Source organism: Haliotis rufescens, unplaced genomic scaffold (genome assembly GCF_023055435.1).
Source record: "Haliotis rufescens isolate VD_foot unplaced genomic scaffold, xgHalRufe1.0.p SCAF_1, whole genome shotgun sequence".
In the NCBI taxonomy this organism is placed as follows: Eukaryota; Metazoa; Mollusca; class Gastropoda; order Lepetellida; family Haliotidae; genus Haliotis; species Haliotis rufescens.
In genome coordinates, this window is record NW_025963779.1 from 57,664,464 (window position 1) to 57,689,265 (window position 24,802).

Here is a 24,802-nt window from a genome sequence, read left to right on the forward strand (position 1 = left end):
TGGAACAAAAAAAGATCAACATAATGTTTACTCATTAAAAAAATATGCTTCGATTAACTGCCAGACGCAGTAGGCCAGTTGAAAAGACCGAGGGCTTCTGCAAATGATAATGCCCTGAAAAATAGCGTTACTGTTATTATAGCTAAAATGGATGGAATTTGTTATCAAATAATAAGAAACAACAAAATAGGTTTTGAAGCATTTACTGCAATCAACACGAATGTCACTGACCCACTTTCACAAATATGGAAATGTCATAGAACAAACCAGATGACGCCACTATTGAACGGACGTCAGCTATCGCTATCCTATGATATCACCTAACAACGAGCGTGATATGAGGGCATTATCAAGTTACAGTGGCCGGCTCATTTTTGATAACATGAGGGCTGTTTGATAATTCTATCCATTTCAGCTGGATGGAGCTGTGATGTAGCTGTACATTGGTGGCTGAAGAAAAAAAAAATTCACTTCCTTGCTCAAAATTGGTTCCTCCTTTCTGTTTGATATAAAGATAAACAAAGTTGTGTGGCTGAAATTGAACATGACATGTACTTTTCAACATCAAATCAAATTGTTTCCAGATAAATACGCTTTATTCACCTTTGGCAACTTTGTGAGCTCTGTTCTTTCGTTGTGCCACAAATTAGGATGTGGTCTGAAGGTGTTTGGGGGGCACGGGTGGCCCAGTCGTCTAAGGTGCCGCGATTTGCTGTGCAGAGTTGCGTCCCTTTGGCACGCCAGAAACCCGATTATGTTTCTAGGTTTGTCAGCACCATACCCGTGCTCGTGGGTTTCACCGAAGTGGTAAATGTCTGAGACCAGCATCACTTCGGGCTTTCCTCCCACATTAAGCTGACACGCCGTGATATAACTGGAATATTGTTAAATGCGGCGTTAAACCCAACTCACTCACTCACTCACTCACTGAAGGTGTTTGCAGTTGTAGCTCCTCTGGTGCTTGAAGAAGTGGTTCTCAGTCTGCACAGAACAGCTGATAGGAATCACTTGAAAATTAGTAGTATTGAAGTCACAATTGATTTGTTTGGTTCCAATTCTTTAAAGCAAATACCCGCAGCTTTAACCTTTGATGAAAAGGTGGTATTCAAGACAAGTAATAGGCTTGCATTAATCATTGTTAATTTGAACTTCGCTAATGACTATTTGAGCTCAGTCATTTTCAAAATCAATATGCGTGGTATACGTTCACGGAGGCTGTTGGACAAGGTATGAAAGATCAATACTATTATTTTGGCTGGTCATTAATAAGTTACGGTCTTGTTTAACCCAAGGCCATTTCTCCTCTCTCGTTTTCCTTCTTGCCATCTTCACTTCCGCTCAGTAATGGAGCCTAATTGTGTCATAGAAGCCACCAGTTTGGTTGTGGGAGAAGGCCCTTTCTCTTCTTATTATTAAGCAGCCAAGTGGGAAATTGTGCAGTACGTGTGTATTATGGTCACAGTGTTAGTCTCCCCTTGTTGAAATTAGCCACTGATCTGTCTGTGTGGGTTCAGTACGAGCTGAAGGAAGGGACTTTATTGCTCCACAATGAGGAAAGTTGTCAGTCAAAGCTAGACTGGTGTAGATCCTCCATTACCTTGGGATTTGCACTGGCAACTCGTCTAGTAGATCACCTGTGCATATAAAAATTTATCTTTGCACTGTTCAAATTCGTATTGACGTAAGTTTCATTTTGAATAACATGATTAAAGTATCTTTTTAGAAAGACATTATTATTATTATTATTATTATTATTATTATTGAAATAATGTATGTATAGTTACTTGGATTTTGAAAGTTAGAGTTGCTGTTCCAAGACAATACACTTAAATAAGTGGGGAAATTTTAAGGTCCTATGACAATGTTCACCCGTAAACAGTCGGAAAGAATTGTTTGGTTCCAGTTAAATAGGGCACATGGCAGCAAGTTTTCATTGGATCATGTGTATATCTTTCTGTGAGAGTAATTATAATTTACCTCTGTGGATTTAAAATTAGAAATCTTGTTTTGCATAAATAAAAAGGTTCCATTCCTGTATATGAGAGCAAAAAATTATTTTTTCAATTTTGTAATGATTGTTGAACTGTAATTTTTTTATGTTTATACATTATGGGTCAGTCATATTCTGAAAACTATTAATCTTAATATTCTTATTAAAAACTTCTTTTTTTTTTCAGGCATATGCTGCAGGGTGCAACATCGTCATACTAGCCAGCAACTTTGAGCGGGTACAGATCATCCCCGGTGTCTCCCATGGCAACATCAAAGTCAGCTGCATTGACTGCTCAACAGACACTGGCAAGGTAGGGAAATTCTTCACTCATTTTGAACATGTTTAAGAATCAGGTAACTTAGTTTCAAAAGAATATGTAGAGGTGCAAAGATTCTCTAAAGCTTCTGTGTTAATTTTTGTGCTTTGGTACAGGTATCATAACAGTGGATTATATTTCAAGTTTTGTCAACACCAGACCATGTGGGTTTCACCAAATTGGTAAATGTGTAATACCTGCATCACTTCTGGCTTTCCTCCCACATCCTGCTGACATGCTGTGATATAAGTGAAATTCTGTTTGAAGTGGTGTTGCAAGTCCCTGACAAGGGCTTTGGGCTTCACCCTTCATTCACTGTAAAGATATTGGCACAAATGATCCGTAATTTCTCGTAGCTTTTTGTAGCAGTGCACTGTGGGTTAGCCTAGTGGGCAAAGCATGCCCTCATCACCCCTGTGGCCCTGGGCAGTTTCCCACGGCTACAATGTGAGAAGACATACCGGGAGCTGGAATATTGCTGAAGCTTAGCGCTCTCTCCTTGGTTACTCATCTTATTGTTTCTTTTCAGATTGCAGCCAGCTATGGCAGGAAAGTCCATATATTTGAACCAACTCCACTGATTCATGAAAGTCAGCATGTAAGTAGCTTCAAGTATTATATAACTATTTAGAGAAACAGTTTCATGTTAAACCTTATGAAGACATGGGAAATATAGGCATCCCATGGCATTAACCTGTGTTCATCTAAAGTGCACTGTTGAAACAATTGAAGATCATAATCAGTGTTAGAAATAAGGCTTTAGAATTTGAATTAGACGACCCCCAAAATATTTCAGGTTTGTCATTTAGACAAGGATCCCAGTCTCAGTAAAATCAGACCTCTTACGTCTCTGAATGATGATTTGCTAAACAGTAGGAGGTTGTGTCATTCATTCTGTGTTGAGGCTTCAAATTCTGAATGAATGAGCAATTTTAGGAATAAACAGAATCATATCTGATTTCATTGTCTTGAAAACAAATGGGTAGTTCCAAATGGAAAATAATAAAGGCCATGCTATTATATTGTTGATAATTTATACCCCATGTGGTTTGTGAATGCTATGGCATGTACACCCAAAACTGCTTTTTGTCAAGAGATTTTTTGTTTTGGGTGGGTAAAGATAAAAAGTTTGCAATCAAGATGGGAAGGAACTAAAGCCGAATCATTTTATTAAGCTAATATCTGATTGGATAAAAAACTCAAGACCCTTTGTTTAGAATGGTTGGCAAAGATTCATCTCCTATAGAGGGTTTGTCAGATCATCATGCACTGAGGTGTTGTAGATATGATATCAATGAGACTGATAAGGATCCCAAATTTCAAACACTGACAATGCTACGTGTAAACATATTTGCATGGATGACATTTCTGGCTTATTTGACGTTCAACACAACGTTATCTAGAATCACTTCAAAAGACACAAACTTACTTGCATGGGCCAGTAGCACATTTCTCCGAGGCAAGGGCATTGACTGACTCTTAAAAGCCCAGTTTCCACTCCTGCCGAACTGTGCTGGAATTTCATGGCTCGATCGTAGTGCCGCCAGTGGCTATTACGAGTTAAGTCCCTTCTATGCCCCTTCTGTTGACCAATCAGATTCCACCTCTCATAATATCACTTGCATTTGCTTCATACAAAATGGCGGCTCACAGTCAAGACGATTGGATCGATAATCACAAACTATACTGCAATAATAGATCAGGTGAGGTGAAATGGGGTTTAACGTCGCGTCCAAGATTATTTACACTTATATAGCGACGTGCATGTATGTGTGTGTGTGTGTGGCTGCTTGTACAAGTCCGGACTGATGCCGATTTATAGTGCTAGCACACTGAGATACCATGCCGTAGTTTAACATGAATACCCCACTCAGACACAGTATACTGACTCCAAGCCGACCAGTCCTTGTTTTAGCTCCTTAATGCCGAGCGCCAGACAGGGTCACAACAAGTACCATCATTAACGTCTTTTGGTATGACGCGGCTGGGGATCGAACCCCGGGCCTTCCGCTCTCCGGGCGGACGCTCTACCATTAGACCATGGAGGCGGTCCTGCAATAATAGGGCCTTACCTTGCGAAGTGCATCAAATAACTGGAGCACCTTGATTAATAACATGAAAATATTTGGAAAATATCTGTTGACGCTCTATTAAGCTTTGTTGATGCTTTCAAATCCTGCAGTCGACGGAAATCCGCACGTTAAGATCCATGTTGTTTTTTAACTTAGTTCTTTATGCGATTGTGATTGGTCTATGCAGACTTGGTAGTCCAGCCAAAACATTACTCTGGAATTGAAGCTTAGTTCGGCAAGGGTGGAAATTGAACTTTTTTAGGCAGTTAACTCCCTTGCCTCGGGAAGATGCCATTAGCACTACAAGTTTGGTACTTTTGACACTCCAATATGGAAATGATTGTGCCAGAATATGTAGATGTATGTTTGGTAGAAGGTGTAGTTAGTATGATAAACAAATTTGATTTCAAAACATAATTTATTCATTGAAATTGGGAATGGACCGGGGATAGTTACGAAATGATCGTCAATCAGGTTGTCTTCTGACAATGTGAACAATGTTTATGAGATGGCTATTACATTTTGGTCGTGTAATCATGCACTGTTCACTAACCCAATCGTTAATGTGAAGCTTTGTTGCTTGGGGGATAATCACATAGGCCTTCAGGGTTCGAAATTAATACCACTCATCCGAGACTAATAAAATTCAGGAAGGACTAGTGACATTTCCTTGTGGACTACCACTTTTACCGTTAAGTAGAAAGCAATTCGGTTACAGATCATTTATGTGGACTTGTTAACAAACTAATGTCCAAGCCAGACCGTCATACATCATCAATACTGACCAATAATCTCATGCAGTGAATATTCTGGATTTGGTTGTAGTTGTTTAGATCTTAAATACTTATGCATAATGAGGTGATGGAGTTTCAGTTCGTGAGATTTCACCGTCGTAGACTAAATGACAGAAACAAGGGGATATTGAAAAGCATGATAACTTTACTGTTCTGATCACTTCCTGCTGTACCAGATGCTGTAAAAGTTTTTCTTTCAAGTCCTCACCAAGTTAGCATCGGTGACAATTGAGAATTTGAACATTACTTGTATATGTGCTTTTAAACTGATTTTGAAACCAATAAATGTTGTAGATAGCTAGAAAGTACAAGCATGAGTAATACAGTATATAATAAATGTGACATAAGGAATGTTTACTGGTATATATGTGCAAAAGGTCCTTACGTTTTGGCATAATGTGTCTATTGTTAAGATCCTAAGTTTGTGGTGGAATGCATTTGTCACTGAATTACCTTTAAAGCATAAGAGGTTTCTCTATCAGTTACTTATAGTGATTGTGGTTTTGATTAGCTGAAATGGTGTATTGAAATGGTTAGGTTAGACTCCTTTTTAGAAATTGGTTTACAGATCCACTGACCATGTCAAACCTATAAAATAAAATAATTTGCATGTTATATATTTAAATGGAAGGACAACCAGACCAACTCTACCATCACTGCACACAGGGCAACATATTTTGATAAATTTGTGAATAAAAATCTCAAGTATTTTTATTCTATTTTTTTTTTTCACAATAATCTGTAAACTATAGAAAGGAGTCTGGCCTTAAATAGGTTTGTACACTAGTTCTAACACTACACCATGTTACTGTGTTTGTTCTTTTACTTCAGGGACATACAAAGGTTTGTGTGTTTGTTTTCCTGGTTTTCCTGCGTTAGCATGTGTCTTTACAATGTTCATGTGCTCCCATCAAGAAATCACTACTGTACAATATTAATCATATTTAGCCTACCGAGATAATTTTTGCAAACTCTCATTTAATGTATAATCAAATCGACTGAAACAGAGACATAACAGTTGATTTCTCTCTTTTTCCAATATTTTTCAATATTGTCGTTAAATGCGACATTTAAAGGATTTATGCAAGTTCTTTATTGTGTAATTACTCTTTTTTTCTTAGTCTTATGATCTTTTAATATACTGCATGTAGAATTGCATCTGATTAAACTTGACACAGTAAAGTACATTGCATGAATATTGCTTGAACCCTTCTAAGCTTAACGGGGCGGTCGGGTAGCCTAGTGGTTAAAGCGTTCCCTCGTCACACTGAAGACCCGGGTTCGATTCCCTACATGGGTACAATGTGTGAAGCCCATTTCTGGTGCCCCTCGCCATGATTTTGCTGGAATATTGCTAAAAGCGGCGTGAAACCATACTCACTCACTCTTAGCTGTTATGTGTGATAATATTTAGACATACAAAGGTGCTTCAAGACCACTCTCTTTGTGTGTTGTGTTTTATTGACTACACCTGACATTGCTCATAATATCAACCACTTGTTTGTCTGGCCCAAATCCCTTTATTTCCCGGCCGCTGTATTACAGCTGGAATATTGCAAAAAAAAAAACACTTAAAAAACCCAAGTAATTATAGAGATGATGGAGCAATGACAAGGGACCAAGAGCAGTTTAAACATGACCACAATGACTTAATGCAACACTGCTTTCTGCTGCCATCCCATATATATATGAACCCAGCCAACACACACCAGCATTAACAATACAATTACCACTAAATAATATTTTTACTCTATATAAAAGAGATATTTTATTTTTCATATATGTCTTTTTCAATATAATAAGTACATAAGGTAACATTATCATGATGATACAGTTTGGGTATTCTATGTTGAATGTTGCTACAGGACAATGCTTAAGAGGCCTTTTACTAGTTATAGGCCCATGCAAGTAACACATTGAAATTAATATGTAACTGGCAACTAGTGTTTCTTTTATGAACTTGCTAATTTTGGATTAGAGACATGTATGAACATTTATATCTAAAACTCATTAAAGCGTCCAATTCTTGTCAACAAGAAACAAAACTCTGAGATTTCATTCCTTCGGATGTAGTTTGAGGTACAGGGTGGCCCAGTCATCTAAGATGCCGCAATTCGCTGTGTAGAGTTGCTTGCGTCCCATGGGCACACCAGACCATGAGTTCAAATCCTGGTTTGCCCCATTTGTTTTTCTAAGTTTCTCAGCACCATGCCCAGGCTCGTGGGTTTCACCAAAGTGGTTAATATCGGAGACCTGAATCACTTTGGTCTTTCCTCCCGCATTAAGCTGACACATTGGGATATATATGGAATACTGTGGTGTAAAATCCCACTCACTCACTCACTCACTCACTCACTCACTCACTCACTATGATGCAACTTGGAAGTGCATCTGCACCGTCTCTGAGGAAATCAGTTGGAATCAGGATCTTTTCACACATTTGACACATTTGAGTCACACTGCTGTTATGATTCAAGACATAGCATGCAAATGTTAATTTGAAAAAACTTACTGTTTGTGAGTTATTTGAACACTTTTGGAGTTTAATTTTCACAACATTAGTCCGAGAGGTTTCATTTTATAACTTAATTGTCGTTATTTTGAATACCCAAGTGTTATTTGACACAGAGGTTTCCAAATGCCCATTCTTGTAGTGATTTCTTGATGACTGTTTTGCTGTACAAGTAGAAAGGTTTTAATTTTAACCAATTCAGATTTTGTAACGTGATAGATGGCATGACAACATACTCTGACATGGTGAGACATTGCTCATTATATCAGTCAATGGTGTGTCTGGTTCACACTTGATTATTTACGGTCCGCCTTCATATGGCTGGAATATTACTGAGTATGAAAGTAAACAACAACAATCAGACAAACAATAAAATATTTGCAGCAACATTAGGCTGGAATTGAAAAGGATAAATTGATATCTTTCTACTTGAAAATGTCTTCATCTGTTGTTTATTCAGAAGTTACATTTGAAGTGACATTGCTCGTCTTTGTTAGAAGTGCTCATTTTGATGTTGGAGCAGCGAACTTGTTATCAACACTTCAGCAATTTCAGGGGTTAAATTAATTAGTGTTAACTAAACAGCATCCATGTCAAAAACACTGTTTTGGATCAACAGCATGTCTATGTTTCTTCTATGCAGGAGTTTGTGACCAGGTCTGAATGCAGTGGAATTTTAACCCCTGAAAACAGCTTACCCCTGCAATGTGTGCACTGCAGTATCTGTACCTTTCCATAATGAGAGACTTCAATCTTTAGCCCTGTTAACTGTCATTCATAGCATTGTTGTGTATGTACATACCAGGTGGAAATATTTTACCTATTCTTACACCAGATTCACTTTTATTTGTTTCATAATAACCAGTTTTAACTTATTTGAGGATAATTTTCATTTTTTGTTATATGCAACACCCATCTATTTACCATTTGTACAGTCTGTGTGCCCAAACTTTTGACTTCATATCAACTTGAGTTTATTTTAATCTGACTGTTATTTATGTGAACTTGCTTGACCTAAAGAAAGTTTACTAGACTCAGGCACCAATGATCACTGAGAATAGACATGGACAAGCGACTGTCTTGGAAGACAGATGCTCAAGTGTACTTGCTGGTTTAGTGTGTTGGTATATCCTGGTGTCATGGTTCAATTGTTGTCTGTAGACTGGTAAGCTTCGTGCTGATTAGTACGCCTGCCGGTTGCTGGGAATAACAATGTTGCTTTCTTGTGTAAAACTCCCTTCACAGATCACACGCTTACTTTTTCACATATATAGATCATGTTGGTAGTATAGTGATTAAGGTGCTGCACTTCGCTGTGTAGAGTTCCCTCCCTTAGCAATGGCAGAATCTGATCGTTGTGGGTTTGAATCCCAGATGTGCCCTGATTGTGATTAAGCTTTGTCAGCACCATACCTGTAACTGTAAGCACCCAAGACTAGTGGCGTCAAGCCAAACTCCCTCACTGATGGCTAGACTTACATCAGCACAAAACAATATCAACTCACTCTCTTCTATATTTAAGGTATTAGATATTTCACAAGTTGTCATTATTTTGTTCCATATAATCATGATAATCATCCATTAATCAGTTATAACAACAGAGAGTATTCCGAGAGGTTATGGCTTGTGTGGACAAGGTTATTGATAAACATGTGGATGTGTTGTCACTGTGTGAAGCACTGTGAAGTTGGTGAATCAATGACTTATTGATTAAGTGATGTAAACATGGTAATCCAATCTCACATCTCACTTGATCCAAGTGAAACTTCATTCAACCGGCTGAAAATAGGGAGCTTTTATTGTTTTTTTCCCCCGTTTATTTATTTTCAGCAGTTTTCACTGTAGGATAGTTTCAAGTTATTGAAAGCATGAAATATGGGTGACATTAATCACAAAACGTTGTTGCAAAGTCGGCAACCAAATTCAGGTTTTAGGTCCTTTTTTATCTTACAATGTTACAAGATTGTGGTCAACCAGACTTTTATCATATACCTTCCTTGCCTAACATGCCTAAAGCAAATTTGTTACCAAGTGGCACTGACAGTGATATTGAGGAAAAGTCATTTGCTAACTGCAAGAGTGGACATTGTCTCTTATTGTTCACTATCAAAATCAACAATATATGTAGTTTTGGCTCATCTTACCAACTGATAAGTTGCCCTTGTTGACAACACAGGCAATTATGTTTGTGATAACTTTACATCCTGTGCTGTAGTTCACAATGTGATCAAAGCAGATGGTGAATGATTTATCTAGGATTCCAATCTAAGTGCCCTTGGCAGTCAAATTGGGACGATGTAATTAATTATATTCTTTCTAAAGCTCTTATCTCTTTAACACATTTAATGCAGAGGTTATGTTGAATGCAATGGTGTAAAACCAAGCATTAAAGCCTCTTCATCTCTATTGGTCCTGTAATCAGTGCAATACAAGTCACCTCTACGAAGCCATAACATTAGTTACAACTATATAAACTTCAACTGGGTACTTTATATATTTCATTTGGGTATTTTTACTGACATTGACTGCAGACTTGAAGCTGACTATTGTCTGATAAATCCCTGTGTTATCATATACTACTCAAAATTTGCTTAGGATCACCACAGGTAATACATCTAGCTGTTGAAATAGCTAAAGACAATATTGCATGAAGACATGTTTAATGAACAAAAGTCTGTTGTCGTGTGCCACTCAATGCCAACAAACAACATCTGACCAATAATCAGTCTGATCACCCTTCAAAATGAGAGTATCTGATCAAGAATAAAACAACAAAAGTCACGAAATGGAATCCATTGTTGAAAGAAACAACTTTCAGTTGTGTGTATGTGATCCATGTGATGCCATTCTGTCACGATACATCCAAACACAGGTTGTCAAGCACCTTGTGCACTTTGTGCTCATGACTGCATGCCTCTGTCCGTTCATCATGAAATTGAGGTCCTATGGGTTTTACCCTTTCATTGTATACCGGATTGTTTTTATTTGTTGGATGATTTGTGGATAACATCAAAACCTGCTCCTCAGTAAACTTTGAGTAGTATATTGACAAATTTGTGTGTTTCGGAAAAACAGCTTTTTGTAGTGTTGTGACATGTGCAATATTTTGTATTGGTCTCCATGTCGCCAGGTGTAAGGATAACTGTGTGAAGTGTGCGTTCACAGTCACAGCTGCAGATTTATGCATGCGGCTGCACCGACCGTCTTGCAGTTGTGGCGTGACATTGTACAAAGGGGAAGGTCAAATTCAATGTCATAAAGATGAAAGAAAATAAATGTCACATCACTTTCTCTAGTGTCATCTGTTAAATTGTCTTTGTGCAACTCGGTCAGAATCTAAAATTAGTCCTTTCATTTCATTTGTGCACACATCAAGGATGATTGGCTTGATTTTAATTCCTTAATTAATCATGTTAATTGCATATTTATGCATTTGTATTGTTGTATTGAATTTCTTGTAATTGTTTTCAAAATTAGACTTTTTTTATTTGCAATAGCATGATAGTTATACTTTTAAATGAACATATTGTCAACACCCTTCACATTCAAAGATTGCATCCAAATATTTCATTGATTCATGTCTGTCTTAGTAAGTGAGTCATCTACCATGCCTACTGTCACAATGAGAACTAACATCCACAAGTATGTTCTTCCCTGGCTGTAGCTCACTGATGTAATACATGTTCTTTTTTTGTCAACAGAAACTAGACTATCGTTGGTACAAGACTGCGACTATTGAAACAGAATGCTTCGTCAACTGCCTCAGTTGGAACATGGAAGGTGAATGTTAAGGATTAAAAGAGTCTAAGCCCCCCAAATATATAGTGGTTCCTTATGCAGCCCATCCAAAACAGGGTATTCAGGTATTTTGGGGTTGTTGTTTATTTCACTTTGTTTAGCCATGTGGCAATTAAACCCTGCTTTTAAATGACAGGTAAGTTCAGAGTTAATCTTTGAATGCTTTGATTCTGTTTACTTCAGTGGTATAAAATACAGAAGAGTTATGCAGAATACTCGAAATAAATGGGCAGGGGCTTCAGATTGGGTCAGTCTGGAGTCCAAAAGCACATGTTGTTTTACTGGACTTCAGAGACAAACAAAACCAGTTTTTAGTTGACAGGGTAACATGCTGCTTGATAGTCTTGTGTGTTGACTGGGTCACCAGGTATTGACTTTATTGTTTATCTATAGTTTGAATTGATTAGTTGAAGTTGCTTTATGCATGTTTCGAGTCAATAACTATCCTGTCGTCCTGCCTATATTCCTATTGATTCATTCATAGAAATATGGTTTTGTTCAATATTTTATACAAATCTGTTTTTGTTGTTTATCATCGGTTTGTTTGGGTAAATTATTAACATAATACACACTCTGACCCTCACTTCGACTATATTTAACTGTCCAGACACAGCTCTGGGATGGAATATGATCATCTCATCTTGACACAATAAAGCTCCAAAGGCCTTAATTTTGACATGTATCATCTGAAGAACCAAATGTCTTTATTTTAACAATTATCTCTAGTTACAAAGGCCTTAATTTTGACATGTATCATCTGAAGAACCAAATGTCTTTATTTTAACAATTATCTATAGTTAAAAAGGCCTTAATTTTGACATGTATCATCATCTATAGCTCAAAAGGTCTTCAATATGGATTTATCTCCAGTTACAAAGGCCTTAATTTTGACATTTATCATCTATAGCTCCAAAGGTCTTTATTATGAGAATTATCTCTGGTTACAAAGACTTAAATTTTGACCTGTTACATGTTGTAGCTCCAATGGCCTTAATTGTTACTTGTTTTTATACCAAAAATCCAAGGGCCTTATTTTGTTACCTACAATATGCCATAGGTCCAAAGGCCTTAGTCATTTTTAATCTTGACCTACTATAAATTATATGCCATCGTTTCAAAGATCATTTTGACCTTGTATTCGTTATGGTTAAATTCCCAACCAGAGGCCTCAGAGTGTGTTGATGAATTCTGTAGAGGGAATCTATTTCATGTAGAACACATCGTCACAGATGGCCACTCATCAGATGTTTTTCTCAAGATAGAAATGTAGTAGGTTTTATGTACAGTGTTAGCCCCAATCCATGCAGTTCAGATTCATGTAGTTAAACTCTGACAACACAAAGACATGAGGAACCTGTACCAATCATCCCCAGACAGTTATGACAGCCTGTCATAAGGAGTGTGTTGTCCCGAGCAATGAATACCATGAATACATGAAACTGTAAGCCTCTGTCTTGTTACAGCTCAAATACTGGTGGTCCTTGTGATTTTTGCTACGTCTAATCTGATTATCTGTCTCGTGTAAATAACATGGAGACAGAGGTCAAGACAGGGTCACAAGCAGCATGGTATTTGTTTATGTCCTATCAGTGGGAGGGATTATCCAGGGATTAGTGCTGTACTTGCGGAAACTGATAACTTTAACCTTGGAATGTATGGAAACAGTTTGTAGATATTTGTGTAGATTGTTATTAAATCAGTGCTTAAAAATTGACTTTCTTCAGAGATGTGTGAAAATATGGTTGTTTATTCATCATTAATTCAGATTATAAATATCAATGTTTGAGTAAGCTGGAGTGATCATTTGATATATTGATGCGTTGGTTAATTGAAATACATTTTTACAGTATTATCATTCTGAAATTTAGAGTGCCCTTGAGGCCTTTTCCTATGATATCTGAATTTACCTTTTGAAAATAGGGTTATGACAAGGATCCCTTGACTTTGGACTTAATTTCTCTCACTGAATATGAATTGATACTATCTCTAGCTGAAACAGATTTTTAAATATTGTTTTGCACATAACAAATTTTAAGGCATAAAATGTAGAATACAAACAGCCCCCCAAAATGAATCAAAATAGTAAAACAAATTATGTGTCTTGCAGGGATGGAAATTAACGCTCACCCATAGGCCCGAGGCAAGAGGAAATACCTTGGTCTAATAAAATTAAAATTCCAGTAGCCTGTAGGGCCTGTATGTTCTTTGACACATTCTGTAAATGTTTTTTTGCAGTAAAAACTGCATCACAAAGCCAGCACGTTTTCTGGCTCAGTTAATATCTGAATGTATTTTATAGCACATTAAAGATTGAAAATTAGGTGTCCTCTTATTTCATAAGGACTAGTAACCATTTGCAAGGCGAGCAGAAAGTAAATCCTTCTAGCCCAATGGACATTTTTGGTTTTTAGTTAATTTCCTACCCAGTCCTTGTAAAAACAGTGAAAAAACTAACAATGCCACTACTTAAAGTTTAATCACAACATAATGCCAGTGCTAATTCCTTGTAAACATATAGACAGAAATAGAGGATATACCATGTGTTGCATGAAATGTCATGTTTCTCATCGAGTGACGGGGCAGGGGGAAGAGATATTTTCACGAGTGGCCTTGGCCAGATGACTTCAAAGTTTGGGTGATAATCTGGTTCTTAACATTTACCCATAAAAAAAATAGGTTCCTATAGTTTAATCTGCTGTAGTTTCTTCTTTCAAGTCGTGAGTTTGGATATAATATTTTGGAGATAAACATTTTCTACTCTTCAGTCTAAAATTTTATGTACCGGTAACCGTATCAGTGTCATGTGATTCCTTTGAAATCTCATCTGATCAACCACACATTGCTGATGACCTCTGTTTACTTACTCTCAAAGTTATGCTTTGTACAAAACTCTAATAGCATCAGCAAAATTTATGTAGGGACATCGGCTCTGACCTGGTTGTCTCCCCTTGTGTGTTTTATGAAAAGATGCATTCGTGACCAACTCGTGTTATTCCGGGACAAGCTGAATAGCGACTTGTGCCTGTCTCATGGCCATTTTTGCGACCGGGTTCCGTCTTACCGCAAACGGGCATACCTAAAATAATTGTCAAATCGTCGCGTTATGGTTCACATATATTTCCCCATATATTAAATATATTTCAGATGCAATTTAAAGCACATCTGGACATGCGGAATTATACAGTATGATTGAACACACTTTAACTGTGCCTTGGGTATTTTTTAGATGCAAGACATATGTAAAATCAAAAATTATTTCTGAGGGATTCTTTGACGAAGAACTTGAAATCATACACGCATTCTGATTGGTTTGTCGTATTTTCGCACATAACATTCATCGATAGGGGGACGAGTCTTCTTGCAGGTTACGGCAAGAGGTGAGTGGTGACGAATGGAAAAGATGTACACATTCCCATTGCTTTGACCTGTTTGTCTCCCTTTGTGTATTTTATAATAAGATGAACACATTCCCATTGCCCTGACCTGGTTGTCTCCGTTTGAGTGTTCTAATATGAGATATACACATTCCCATTGCCCTGACGTGGTTGTCTCCCTTTGTGTGTTCTAATATGAGACGTACACATTCCCATTGCCCTGACCTGGTTGTCTCCCTTTGTGTGTTCTAATATGAGATGTACACATTCCCATTGCCCTGACCTGGTTGTCTCCCTTTGTGTGTTTTAACATGAGATGTACACATTCCCATTGCCCTGACCTGCTTGTCTCCCTTTGAGTGTTTTAACATGAGATGTACACATTCCCATTGCCCTGACCTGGTTGTCTCAGGGTCCAAACTTCTGACTGGAGGGGAGGTAATCCAGATCTGGCAGATGAGCCACCGTGATCCCAGTGAGGATGATGCCTCCTCCAAGAGAGTACAGTTCAGCGTTGGCCCATCAGGAGGCGAGGATGATGATCCAATACACACGCACTTCAGTCATGTGATGCACCCAGAGAAGGAGCGAAGCTTCGAGCCTCACGTGACCGAGTGGGACAGTGTGTGGAAGTGCAAGTAAGCATATAAGGCTATTTAAAGTATATTTCTTGTCTCTCATGACTGACATTCCCATTTAATTGTCGCCGGCCATAATAAAAAAATAAAAATATTTTAAGAACAGGATATATTTCAACTCAAATTCTGTGTTTTTAGTTTGCCATCATTTCATCATCATTATGAGTGCCGATGCTATTGAGCTGTTTTTCCTTTAGACTTGCCTGTCTTTCTGTAGAAGTGTGTGTAGTATATATGTTCTGTATGTAAGTCATTTTCTGATATATTCTGAGTGAGTGAGTCAGTGAGTTGGGTTTAACACAGCTTTTAACAGTATTCCAGTTATATCACGGCGTGTCAGCGTAATGTGGGAGGAAAGCTCGGAGTGATGTAGGTCTAAGACGTTTACCACTTCGGTGAAACCCACGAGCACGATTTGGGGCTGACAAAACTAGAAACATAATCGGGGTGAACCGGAATTCGAACCCACAATCACAGGTTTCTGGCGTGCCCAAGGGACGCAACTCTGCACAGCGAATCGCGGCGCCTTAGAACGACTGGGCCACCCGTGCCCCCTTCTGATAATGTGAATAACTAATGTGAAGTATGCAGGAATTCTGCTGATTTGTAAGCCAACAAGATCTCATCTCTGCATCTGACACTGGTCAGCTGAAGTCTACTCCTCACACCAGAACAGGATGTTGGGTAGTCTTATGGTTATATTTCTGTCAGTCACAAAACCTGCACAGATACTCTTATTGATCTGTTGGGTTATTCTGCAGTCTACTCTGGATATGGCAGTCTCCATCGTCACTTATCCAGGATATTATATCTCCATTCTATCATGATAAATACACGGACCCATTCGCTGTGAAGGCTTTGTTTTGGAAGTGACTGGTCTTTCTCAGTAACTTCATATTTATCTCTTGCCCATGTAATTTGATTGGATGGCTATTGTTAGCATTACATATTTTGATTCATAGCAAAACTAGGGGTCTGTATGGGTCTGTATGACTATTTATCGTAATAGAATGGAGACATAATTCACTAGATCATTGAGGATAGACAAAGTCGAAGGGCCTAACAATCAGTGTGTTATGCATGTGAATTATATAGTTGATAGTCACTTCTAAGGAATTGGGTTTGTTGTTATCTACTGTAGTTGACTGAGATATGTCTGTATTGACTGTAGTTGTTGTGTAGTGGTGTTGTTGGTTACTGAAGTACTGTTTGCACCTGTTGTTTTCAGACCCTCTTCTGCCGTGTTTCACCTCAAGTTCTCTCCTGATGGTTATGTATTTGCCTCAGCAGGCAAGGTATGTATGGAGGAAACAGAAAATTGATATTTTGAAACTCCCTGCAGCACAGAGTTCCTGGCACCTGCTGCATTTTAACATTTAATGAGTTAACTGACATGCGATGATCCAGTTCACGTATATTACAGGGGTAGACCCATGGATCATATCCAACTAGTCTGCAGCTCATTTTGGTTAAGTAAAATAACTAGATTTTTCCATAAAACAACTTGTCTGTCCAGATGGTTACTAGTCTCAGACTAACAGACTGGAGGATGTACATATCACTGTTATATATGGTTTTGTATGTGGTAAAAGATAAATATTGCCAGGTGTCATCTATCATGTCTTTTGTGGAAGAAATGAGAACTGTGAAGTCAAATGTATACAGTGTTTGAATATTATTTCAGGCTGACAGACTCGTCAAAATCTGGTATGAAGACAGAAAATGTGAGTATATGAACCATGTACCTTGATACAGGTTTCAGCAACAGATAGCAGTGTTTAGAGTTAAGCTTGGAATTCAAGAAGTCCTTGTCGTAGCACTGATGTTAAAATTTAAAGATTCAAGGTGTCCCCAGATTCAAATGCTGTAAATTATGAATTTAACGTGAAAAATGTGAGTGTCCCATTCTTACATTATTAAAGTGACACATTATCTGGATGTACTGGAGTATATTGTCATGTCAAGTTCACTGCACTTGGGCAGAAACAATGACATACATAACAAAACTCACAATTAACTGTTATTGTGCTCTAGATGTAGCCAGTTCTCCTCACAAGTTCTGCCTCAAGTGTGGTCAATTTGTTTACGCAAGTTGATCAAGCAGTTGTCAATCATGTATGACTGCATCTTTGTCCATTGTAATCTTGTCAAATGATCTTATAACTACACGACAAACACTGCCGAACTACTTTGTGAAGATGTCCAGTACTTCAACAGTAGTTGTGAGGGATACACTTTCCTTTACGTTCAAAGGATTGTGCTAACTTGTGTAACAACACTTGGAACCTGTACAATCTTCGTCAGTGACCTGACTCATCTCATTTGAATACGTGTTATTTGCAGTATATAAAATTTCCTAAAATTTCAATCAGACAACCAGACTGACGACATTGCAAAGTTACCTGACGAGATAAAATGTTGCCAGTCCAGAATTTCCTTGACTGACGAACAAAATTAACGAAAGGGTAAACATAAGAATAGTACTGTTTAATGTTAGTTCTCAGAAGATATAAAAACCCTGGTGGATTGACAACTTTGTAACTTTAACTCACGACCACCAGGCATGCAACTTTTCAAAACTGACCATCCGTCAGCAAAATAGACCGTCTAGACTGTCGGGCAGGCGGGTATTTTAAAAAAGTGTTATTTGGAATGGAAAATCCTGCTTTTGATTTCGGAATGGACTGAAAAGAGGTTAAGGTGGTCAAATGTGACCTTGTTAATGTGTGTAATTGAACCCAGAAAGAGTGTAACACTTCTCAGAGGTTTGTGATAAAGATGATGTACAGTAACATGTTACAACTTTGTGTCACTCTCAACCCCTGGGGACATGGGTGGCATATTTGTCCAAGGTGCCAGGGGCAGTCAGGTTGCCTTGTGGTTAAAGTGTTTGCTTTCCGAAGACCCTACAAGGTGTTCAGCAGTAGATTGGTTTATTGTTTCAGTGAGCCCCCAGTTAATCCGGTCAGACAGTATCAGTCCCAAGGTGGAGGAACAGCACTACTCTTTTGTGTATATCTCTCACCCTCGTGCTGTCACTGGCTTCTCCTGGAGGAAAACAAGCAAGTTCATGCCAAGGTAAGGGAGGTGACTCAGACACTTGATAACAGTGTCAGGGGCATGCATTGCCCAGATGTCTGTGGTGCTGGAATTTGCTCATGCCAAGGTAAGGGAGATAACTCAGACACTTGAAAGCAGTGTCAGGGGTCCACATAGCCCATATATATGTCATGATGGGGAAATTTGCTATGCAGAGTTGCATCCCTTTGCCATGCCAGGATCAGCTGATAGTGGGTCCTAATCTGTAGGTCAGCCTTATTATGATGTTTGGTCAGTATGGATTGTCCTGACTTTACCGGCAGTGATGAGACCTTGGATAATCATGTTATATATTTTATGACATTCATATTTAATGGTTATTGTGGGATTTACATGATTTCATCTGAAAAGAGAAATGAAAAATACACATCAGTGTCATCGAATGTAAGATTTTAGCAAAATAAAGGCATTCTGACGTTAGACTTAATTCATTATTCTTTCCTGCCAGAGGTTCTGTGGCCAACATGTTGGTGACATCCTGCTTAGACAATGTATGTCGGATCTGGTGTGAAACTATCCTCCCAGATGATGGTCTTCTGGACCTAGAGCAGTTTGACCCCAGTGGACAGCTTGATCCTAAGTTTCATACACACCGTCACAAGAAGAGGTTCTTGCAGAGACTTAAGACTATAAGGTAGGCAATGCTAGCTGTTGCTACTCATCTGTTTGTAGTCATTATTATTTATTCCAACAGTATAGCCTTGTGGTTACATCAGGCTGAAGGCCGATTTCACTTCCCTGCTTTGGTCCCATGTGTGAACCCTGTTGAACCCAGCTCAAAATATTCCTTTGATTTTAAATAGCATAGCATTGCTATAGCACTGAATAGCATTGCAACATGAATAGCATTGCAATGTGACATGAATTTTCGAATGTGACATGATCAGGGAACAACGATCCATTTACTGGCAGTATCAACAAATGTAACTCCAATTTACCATTTTGTACAAAGGAAAGACATTTTGATTAACTTTGCATTTTTAATTTATGAACATACATTGTACAATATTTAGGTTGTGATTTGGTAAGGACATTATACTGTAATATAAACAGTTAGGCTGCAATAGTTTCAGTCAAATTAGAGACATGCATTTTGATATTTTGTTTGTTTGCGAGGTGAAGCACTGTTATATTTTCTAGATGGTCTCAAAAGTTAATGGGGTCGTCAAATTAATATACTTTGTTTACTTAATGATAGAAATGAAAGTGTCTTGTTGGAGTTTTGCTATTTTAATCCACTTGTTTTGATCATTTGATGTGAAAGGCACAGGATGGAATTTCCCGTATGATTTGTATTCAGGCATGCAATCCACAAGCGTAAGAAGCACCCAAAGTACGGCCCTGACACTGTGATGAGCATGACCAGTCTCCCCAGCATGGGCAGCGTCCATGACTTCCACAAGTTCGCCATCCACCACAACGGTGTGTCCCCGGTACTGCACTTCCACCTGGCTGGGAGCATCAACCCAGAGACAGGTCAGTGGAGTCACCACCACCATTCTGCAAGTGGCGATTTATGAGCTTTCGTGTCAATAGAGCTCACTTATGATTTTTGACTTGTTTCATTCTTTCGATGCAACATTTTGGTTCAGATGCTCTAACCTTCTACAAGCCAGTGATCAACAACTGAGTAATTCAGCCTAGGGAAGCCTTGTTTCAAGCCTTTGTTGTTGTTAATCTCTGTACATATACCCGCCGTGATATTGCTGGAATATTGCTAAAAGCGGCATAAAACCAAACTTACTCACTCACTCACTGTATATATAATTCATAGCTATATAACATGTCCTACTCGGTTGGTGATAACTTGCTTGATACCTAGCCTCCCTTTAACTGAATGTTCTCTGGATCATCAAAGCTTTTATAAGTCATTTGTTGGTGATTCAGATTAAGGTGAGCTTCTAATCCTGACCTGTGATAATGGAAAACTCAGGGTACCATTAGCCACATCTCTGTTTTCCCTGTAGACCACCACTGCAGGATATATACAGCTCTGTGTTTTCCCTGTAGACCACCACTGCAGGATATACACAGCTCTGTGTTTTCCCTGTAGACCACCACTGCAGTATATATACAGCTCTTGGGTTTTCCCTGTAGACCACCACTGCAGGATATATACAGCTCTGTGTTTTCCCTGTAGACCACCACTGCAGGATATACACAGCTCTGTGTTTTCCCTGTAGACCACCACTGCAGGATATATACAGCTCTTGGGTTTTCCCTGTAGACCACCACTGCAGGATATATACAGCTCTGTGTTTTCCCTGTAGACCACCACTGCAGTATATATACAGCTCTTGGGTTTTCCCTGTAGACCACCACTGCAGGATATATACAGCTCTGTGTTTTCCCTGTAGACCACCACTGCAGGATATATACAGCTCTGTGTTTTCCCTGTAGACCACCACTGCAGGTTATACACATCTCTGTGTTTTCCCTGTAGACCACCACTGCAGGATATACACAGCTCTGTGTTTTCCCTGTAGACAACCACTGCAGGTTATACACATCTCTGTGTTTTCCCTGTAGACCACCACTGCAGGATATATATATATATACATCTCTGTGTTTTCCCCGTAGACCACCACTGCAGGATATATACAGCTCTGTGTTTTCCCTGTAGACCACCACTGCAGGATATATACAGCTCTGTGTTTTCCCTGTAGACCACCACTGCAGGATATATGTTGAGTGATTCCAGGTTAAGCATGTTTTGCTGTGACACCACTTTGTTTGACGGAGGATGACTGTATGACCTTCTCTGTTGTAGACATTCCACTTCAGCCAATTATTGGCAACAAGGGCGACGTGGATCATAACTTCAAGATCCACTGGCTAAACAACAAGGAGCTGCAGTTCACTATAGAGGCTGAGCACATTCTGCAGGACCTCCACAAGCAGATGCTGTTTGAGGAGAGCCATAAGGAGGAGGTCCACACCAGCCATGAGTTTGACAGCGAGGAGCACGAACATGAACACGACCATGAGGACGACCATGAGGATCAGGAAGCTGACAAGGACGAGACAGGTAGGAACCTTGCAAGTCCAGGCCTTGTTCTGCAAAACAGTGTTCATGCTGATGCTGAGAAGAAGGTGTCTCAGTAGGGAAAGGGTCAAGGGCCAAGATCAGTTGTAGCTCTAAGATGGCTTTGCTGAAGAGACCCCTAGGTCCCGTTCCACAAAGTGATTGTAGCGCTATGACGGTCATAAGCCTATGTTAGACCCGTGAAGATTCCGGGGTAGAATAGGTCTTCAGCAACCCATGCTTGACGTAAAAGGTGACTATGCTTGTCGTAAAAGGCAACTAACGGGATCAGGTAGTCAGGCTCGCTGACTTGGTTAATGCATGTCATAGATTCCAATTGCGTGGATCGATGCTCATGACATTAATCACTGGATTGTCTGGTCCAGACTCTATTATTTACAGACCGCCATCATATAGCTGGAATATTGCTGAGTGCGGCCTTAAACAACAAACCAACCAACCAACCATAAGCCTATGTTAAAGTATGGTTAAAGTTATGATCCCCTCAGCACTTGGGTCTCTTTGTTGAATGGGACACAGGCCTCTACGTTACTTTATTAACTTGGAACCCACCTTGCTTCCAATATTATGTTCCTGTATTTTTTTGCAACCTGCGTCATTTGATGCCACACCTTATAAACCACTATGATCTGCATCACTTTAAGCATGTTAAGCTGAGGCGCTGATATAAAACTGAAATAAAGATGGAAGTGGGGTTTATGCCAACTCATAATATGAATACAGTGTGTTCTTTGTCCACTGCACAGGATCAGATTGATCATTATCTGTATTTTGCAGGTCATGGTAAGAAGAAGAGGAACAAATTCTTTAAAAGAAGACACAAGCACAAGAACTTCCATAAGGACAACAAGAGCCTTGGGAGCCACACAGACAGTATGTCAAGTATGTCTTCAGAGGAGGGCACTGGCAGCTCCACCGACATCTCAGTAAGGAAGCAGCAGTGTTGCGGCTACACACTTGTTATTTATTTGGGGAAAGATGTAAATAAATAGAGGGGGTACAATGGTGGTGCTTGGGTTGCATGCCTTGTAGTTGCGTAATGATACGGCGATACAGTATTGTATGCTGATAAGAGATCCATGATACAATACATCAATTTACAACCACTGCGTCACGATTGATTACGTTACAAGTTATATTGGTGTAAGAACGTGAATAATAACAGAAACTGTTCAACAACCAGGTTACATCATATTCACTAATATTTCCCGCCTGGCTATAAATAGCACAACATTCACAGTGCCCAATGGCTTTTATGTTTCTGCCCTACAATATACCATCTTTGATCTCTGAAATTTACAAACAAGTGATTCAGAGTTGTGACCCACCTACAAAATATAAGAATATCAACTTATGAAATATAAATAGTGTATCGGGATACAAATCATATCAGGACATACCCTCACTGTATCGTTACACCTCTAGTGCCTGGGCAGCCAGGATTCAGTGGTCATAGGTGTCTATCTCAGATTCACACCATTTTGGAGCATTGGTATGTTTGCACTGGACTATACCGATGGGATTCACAGAAGTTATGAACATCTGCAACCTTAAGAGGGCCCCTGAGATAGCCTCAGTTTGGTTTGGTTGTTATGCCAAATGCCCACATTTGATTCCCTACATGGGTACAATGTGTGAAACCTATTTGTGGTGTCCCCTGCCATGATATTGCAAAAAACAATGCTCCCTCAATCCCTACCATCTTGAACACAGGACCCGTGAAGGTCTGCTTAGAATAGGTCTTCTGCAACCCATGATTTTGTAAGAGGCGACTTATGGGATCAGGTGGTCAGGCTCGCTGACTTCGTTGATACATGTCATCCTATCCCAAGTGCATGGATCGATGCTCACAATATTAATCACTGGATTGTCTGGTCCAGAGTCAATGATTTACAGACCTCCATCATATAGCTGGAATATTGCTGAGTACGGTGTTAAACAACAAACAAACAAGGTCTTGAGGACACGGTTGACTTGTGGATTTTGACTGCAGTAATGTGTTAGTACCCTTATCAATCATTATTATGGCTTGACACTACTGCTTCTAAATGCCACTGGGGCGGTCGGGTAGCCTAGTGGTTAAAGCTTTCGCTCGTCAAGCTGAAAACCCGGCTTCAATTCCCAACATGGGTACAAGGTGTGAAGCCCATTTCCGGTGTCCCCCGCCATGATATTGCTGGAATATTGCTAAAAGCGGCGTAAAACAATACTCACTCACTTACTCTAAATGCCACTTAAAGGTCACAGACAACCATGGTCACTATGGGCTTTCCTTGTATTAGGTTGACATGCTGTGATGTGACTTAAGAAAATGTTCAATCACTCAAACAAGTAAAATAATCTTCAAATTTTGTTGAAGTCAAAGTGAAACTACCATCTATGATATTTCAGAGTTCGATTGTGGAGTCGTTGGATCGGAAGATCGAAGTGCTGTTGCGAGACTGGCATCAGAGTTCTGACATGTTGTTCAGCATACACCCAGTCGATGGCAGCTTTCTTGTGTGGTGAGTTCCACTGTCAGCTTGGTGGTGGGAACCAACACAGTATACATTCCCCACACTCTGCAGTACAGTGTGTTGTATCCTCTCACCATGCTCACATTGAGCCAGAACGTGGAAATGTTGATGTTATATCATGCTTGTTTTCTGTGACCATGGTGACATATAAACACAGTCTGACTGTACTGTTTATCTGTAACTCATACTGTCTTCTATTTCTGTGACCATGGTGACATATAAACACAGTCTGACTGTACTGTTTGTCTGTAACTCATACAGTCTTTTTATTTCTGTGACCATGGTGACATATAAACACAGTCTGACTCTACTGTTTATCTGTAACTCATACAGTCTTCTATTTCTGTTTACCTGCTGCAAAACATCATGTTGCAAGATATTGGCCATATAGATTAATATTTTGGCTAAAATATTTGTAATTAACTAACAATTTATCGCTGGAGGTTAAATATTATTTAATTTTGTTGCTTTCATGGACATTTTGATTGTTTAGAACAGTGAACTAGTTTTATGAGAATCTAACTATTTTGGTTGCAAAATCTAACGTCCATATCTGCATGATTTTGAAAGTGGATAAATGATTGAAGATGATTGATGTTTTGTAGTTAATCTTTTGTTTCAACAATATATTATCCAAAGACAAG

General features: G+C 39.0%; 1 protein-coding gene across 10 annotated transcripts in view; it reads left to right on the forward strand.

Annotated features, from left to right (window-relative positions):
* The window catches only part of LOC124131479 (dmX-like protein 2), a 104,624-nt gene that overhangs the window by 21,787 nt on the left and 58,035 nt on the right, over positions 1-24,802 (forward strand). For 8 of the 10 annotated variants that reach the window (XM_048398447.1, XM_048398473.1, XM_048398456.1 and 5 more), the window contains exons 2-14: positions 2,178-2,303; positions 2,839-2,907; positions 6,007-6,018; positions 11,389-11,467; positions 15,272-15,497; positions 16,726-16,792; positions 17,182-17,221; positions 18,443-18,575; positions 19,045-19,230; positions 19,897-20,072; positions 21,367-21,624; positions 22,420-22,568; positions 24,034-24,146. In XM_048398447.1, the coding sequence (XP_048254404.1) occupies positions 2,178-2,303; positions 2,839-2,907; positions 6,007-6,018; positions 11,389-11,467; positions 15,272-15,497; positions 16,726-16,792; positions 17,182-17,221; positions 18,443-18,575; positions 19,045-19,230; positions 19,897-20,072; positions 21,367-21,624; positions 22,420-22,568; positions 24,034-24,146 (1,634 nt within the window). The remainder of the gene's footprint in view (positions 1-2,177; positions 2,304-2,838; positions 2,908-6,006; positions 6,019-11,388; positions 11,468-15,271; positions 15,498-16,725; positions 16,793-17,181; positions 17,222-18,442; positions 18,576-19,044; positions 19,231-19,896; positions 20,073-21,366; positions 21,625-22,419; positions 22,569-24,033; positions 24,147-24,802) is intronic. The other 2 variants (XM_048398455.1, XM_048398483.1) reach the window with 1 other exon arrangement.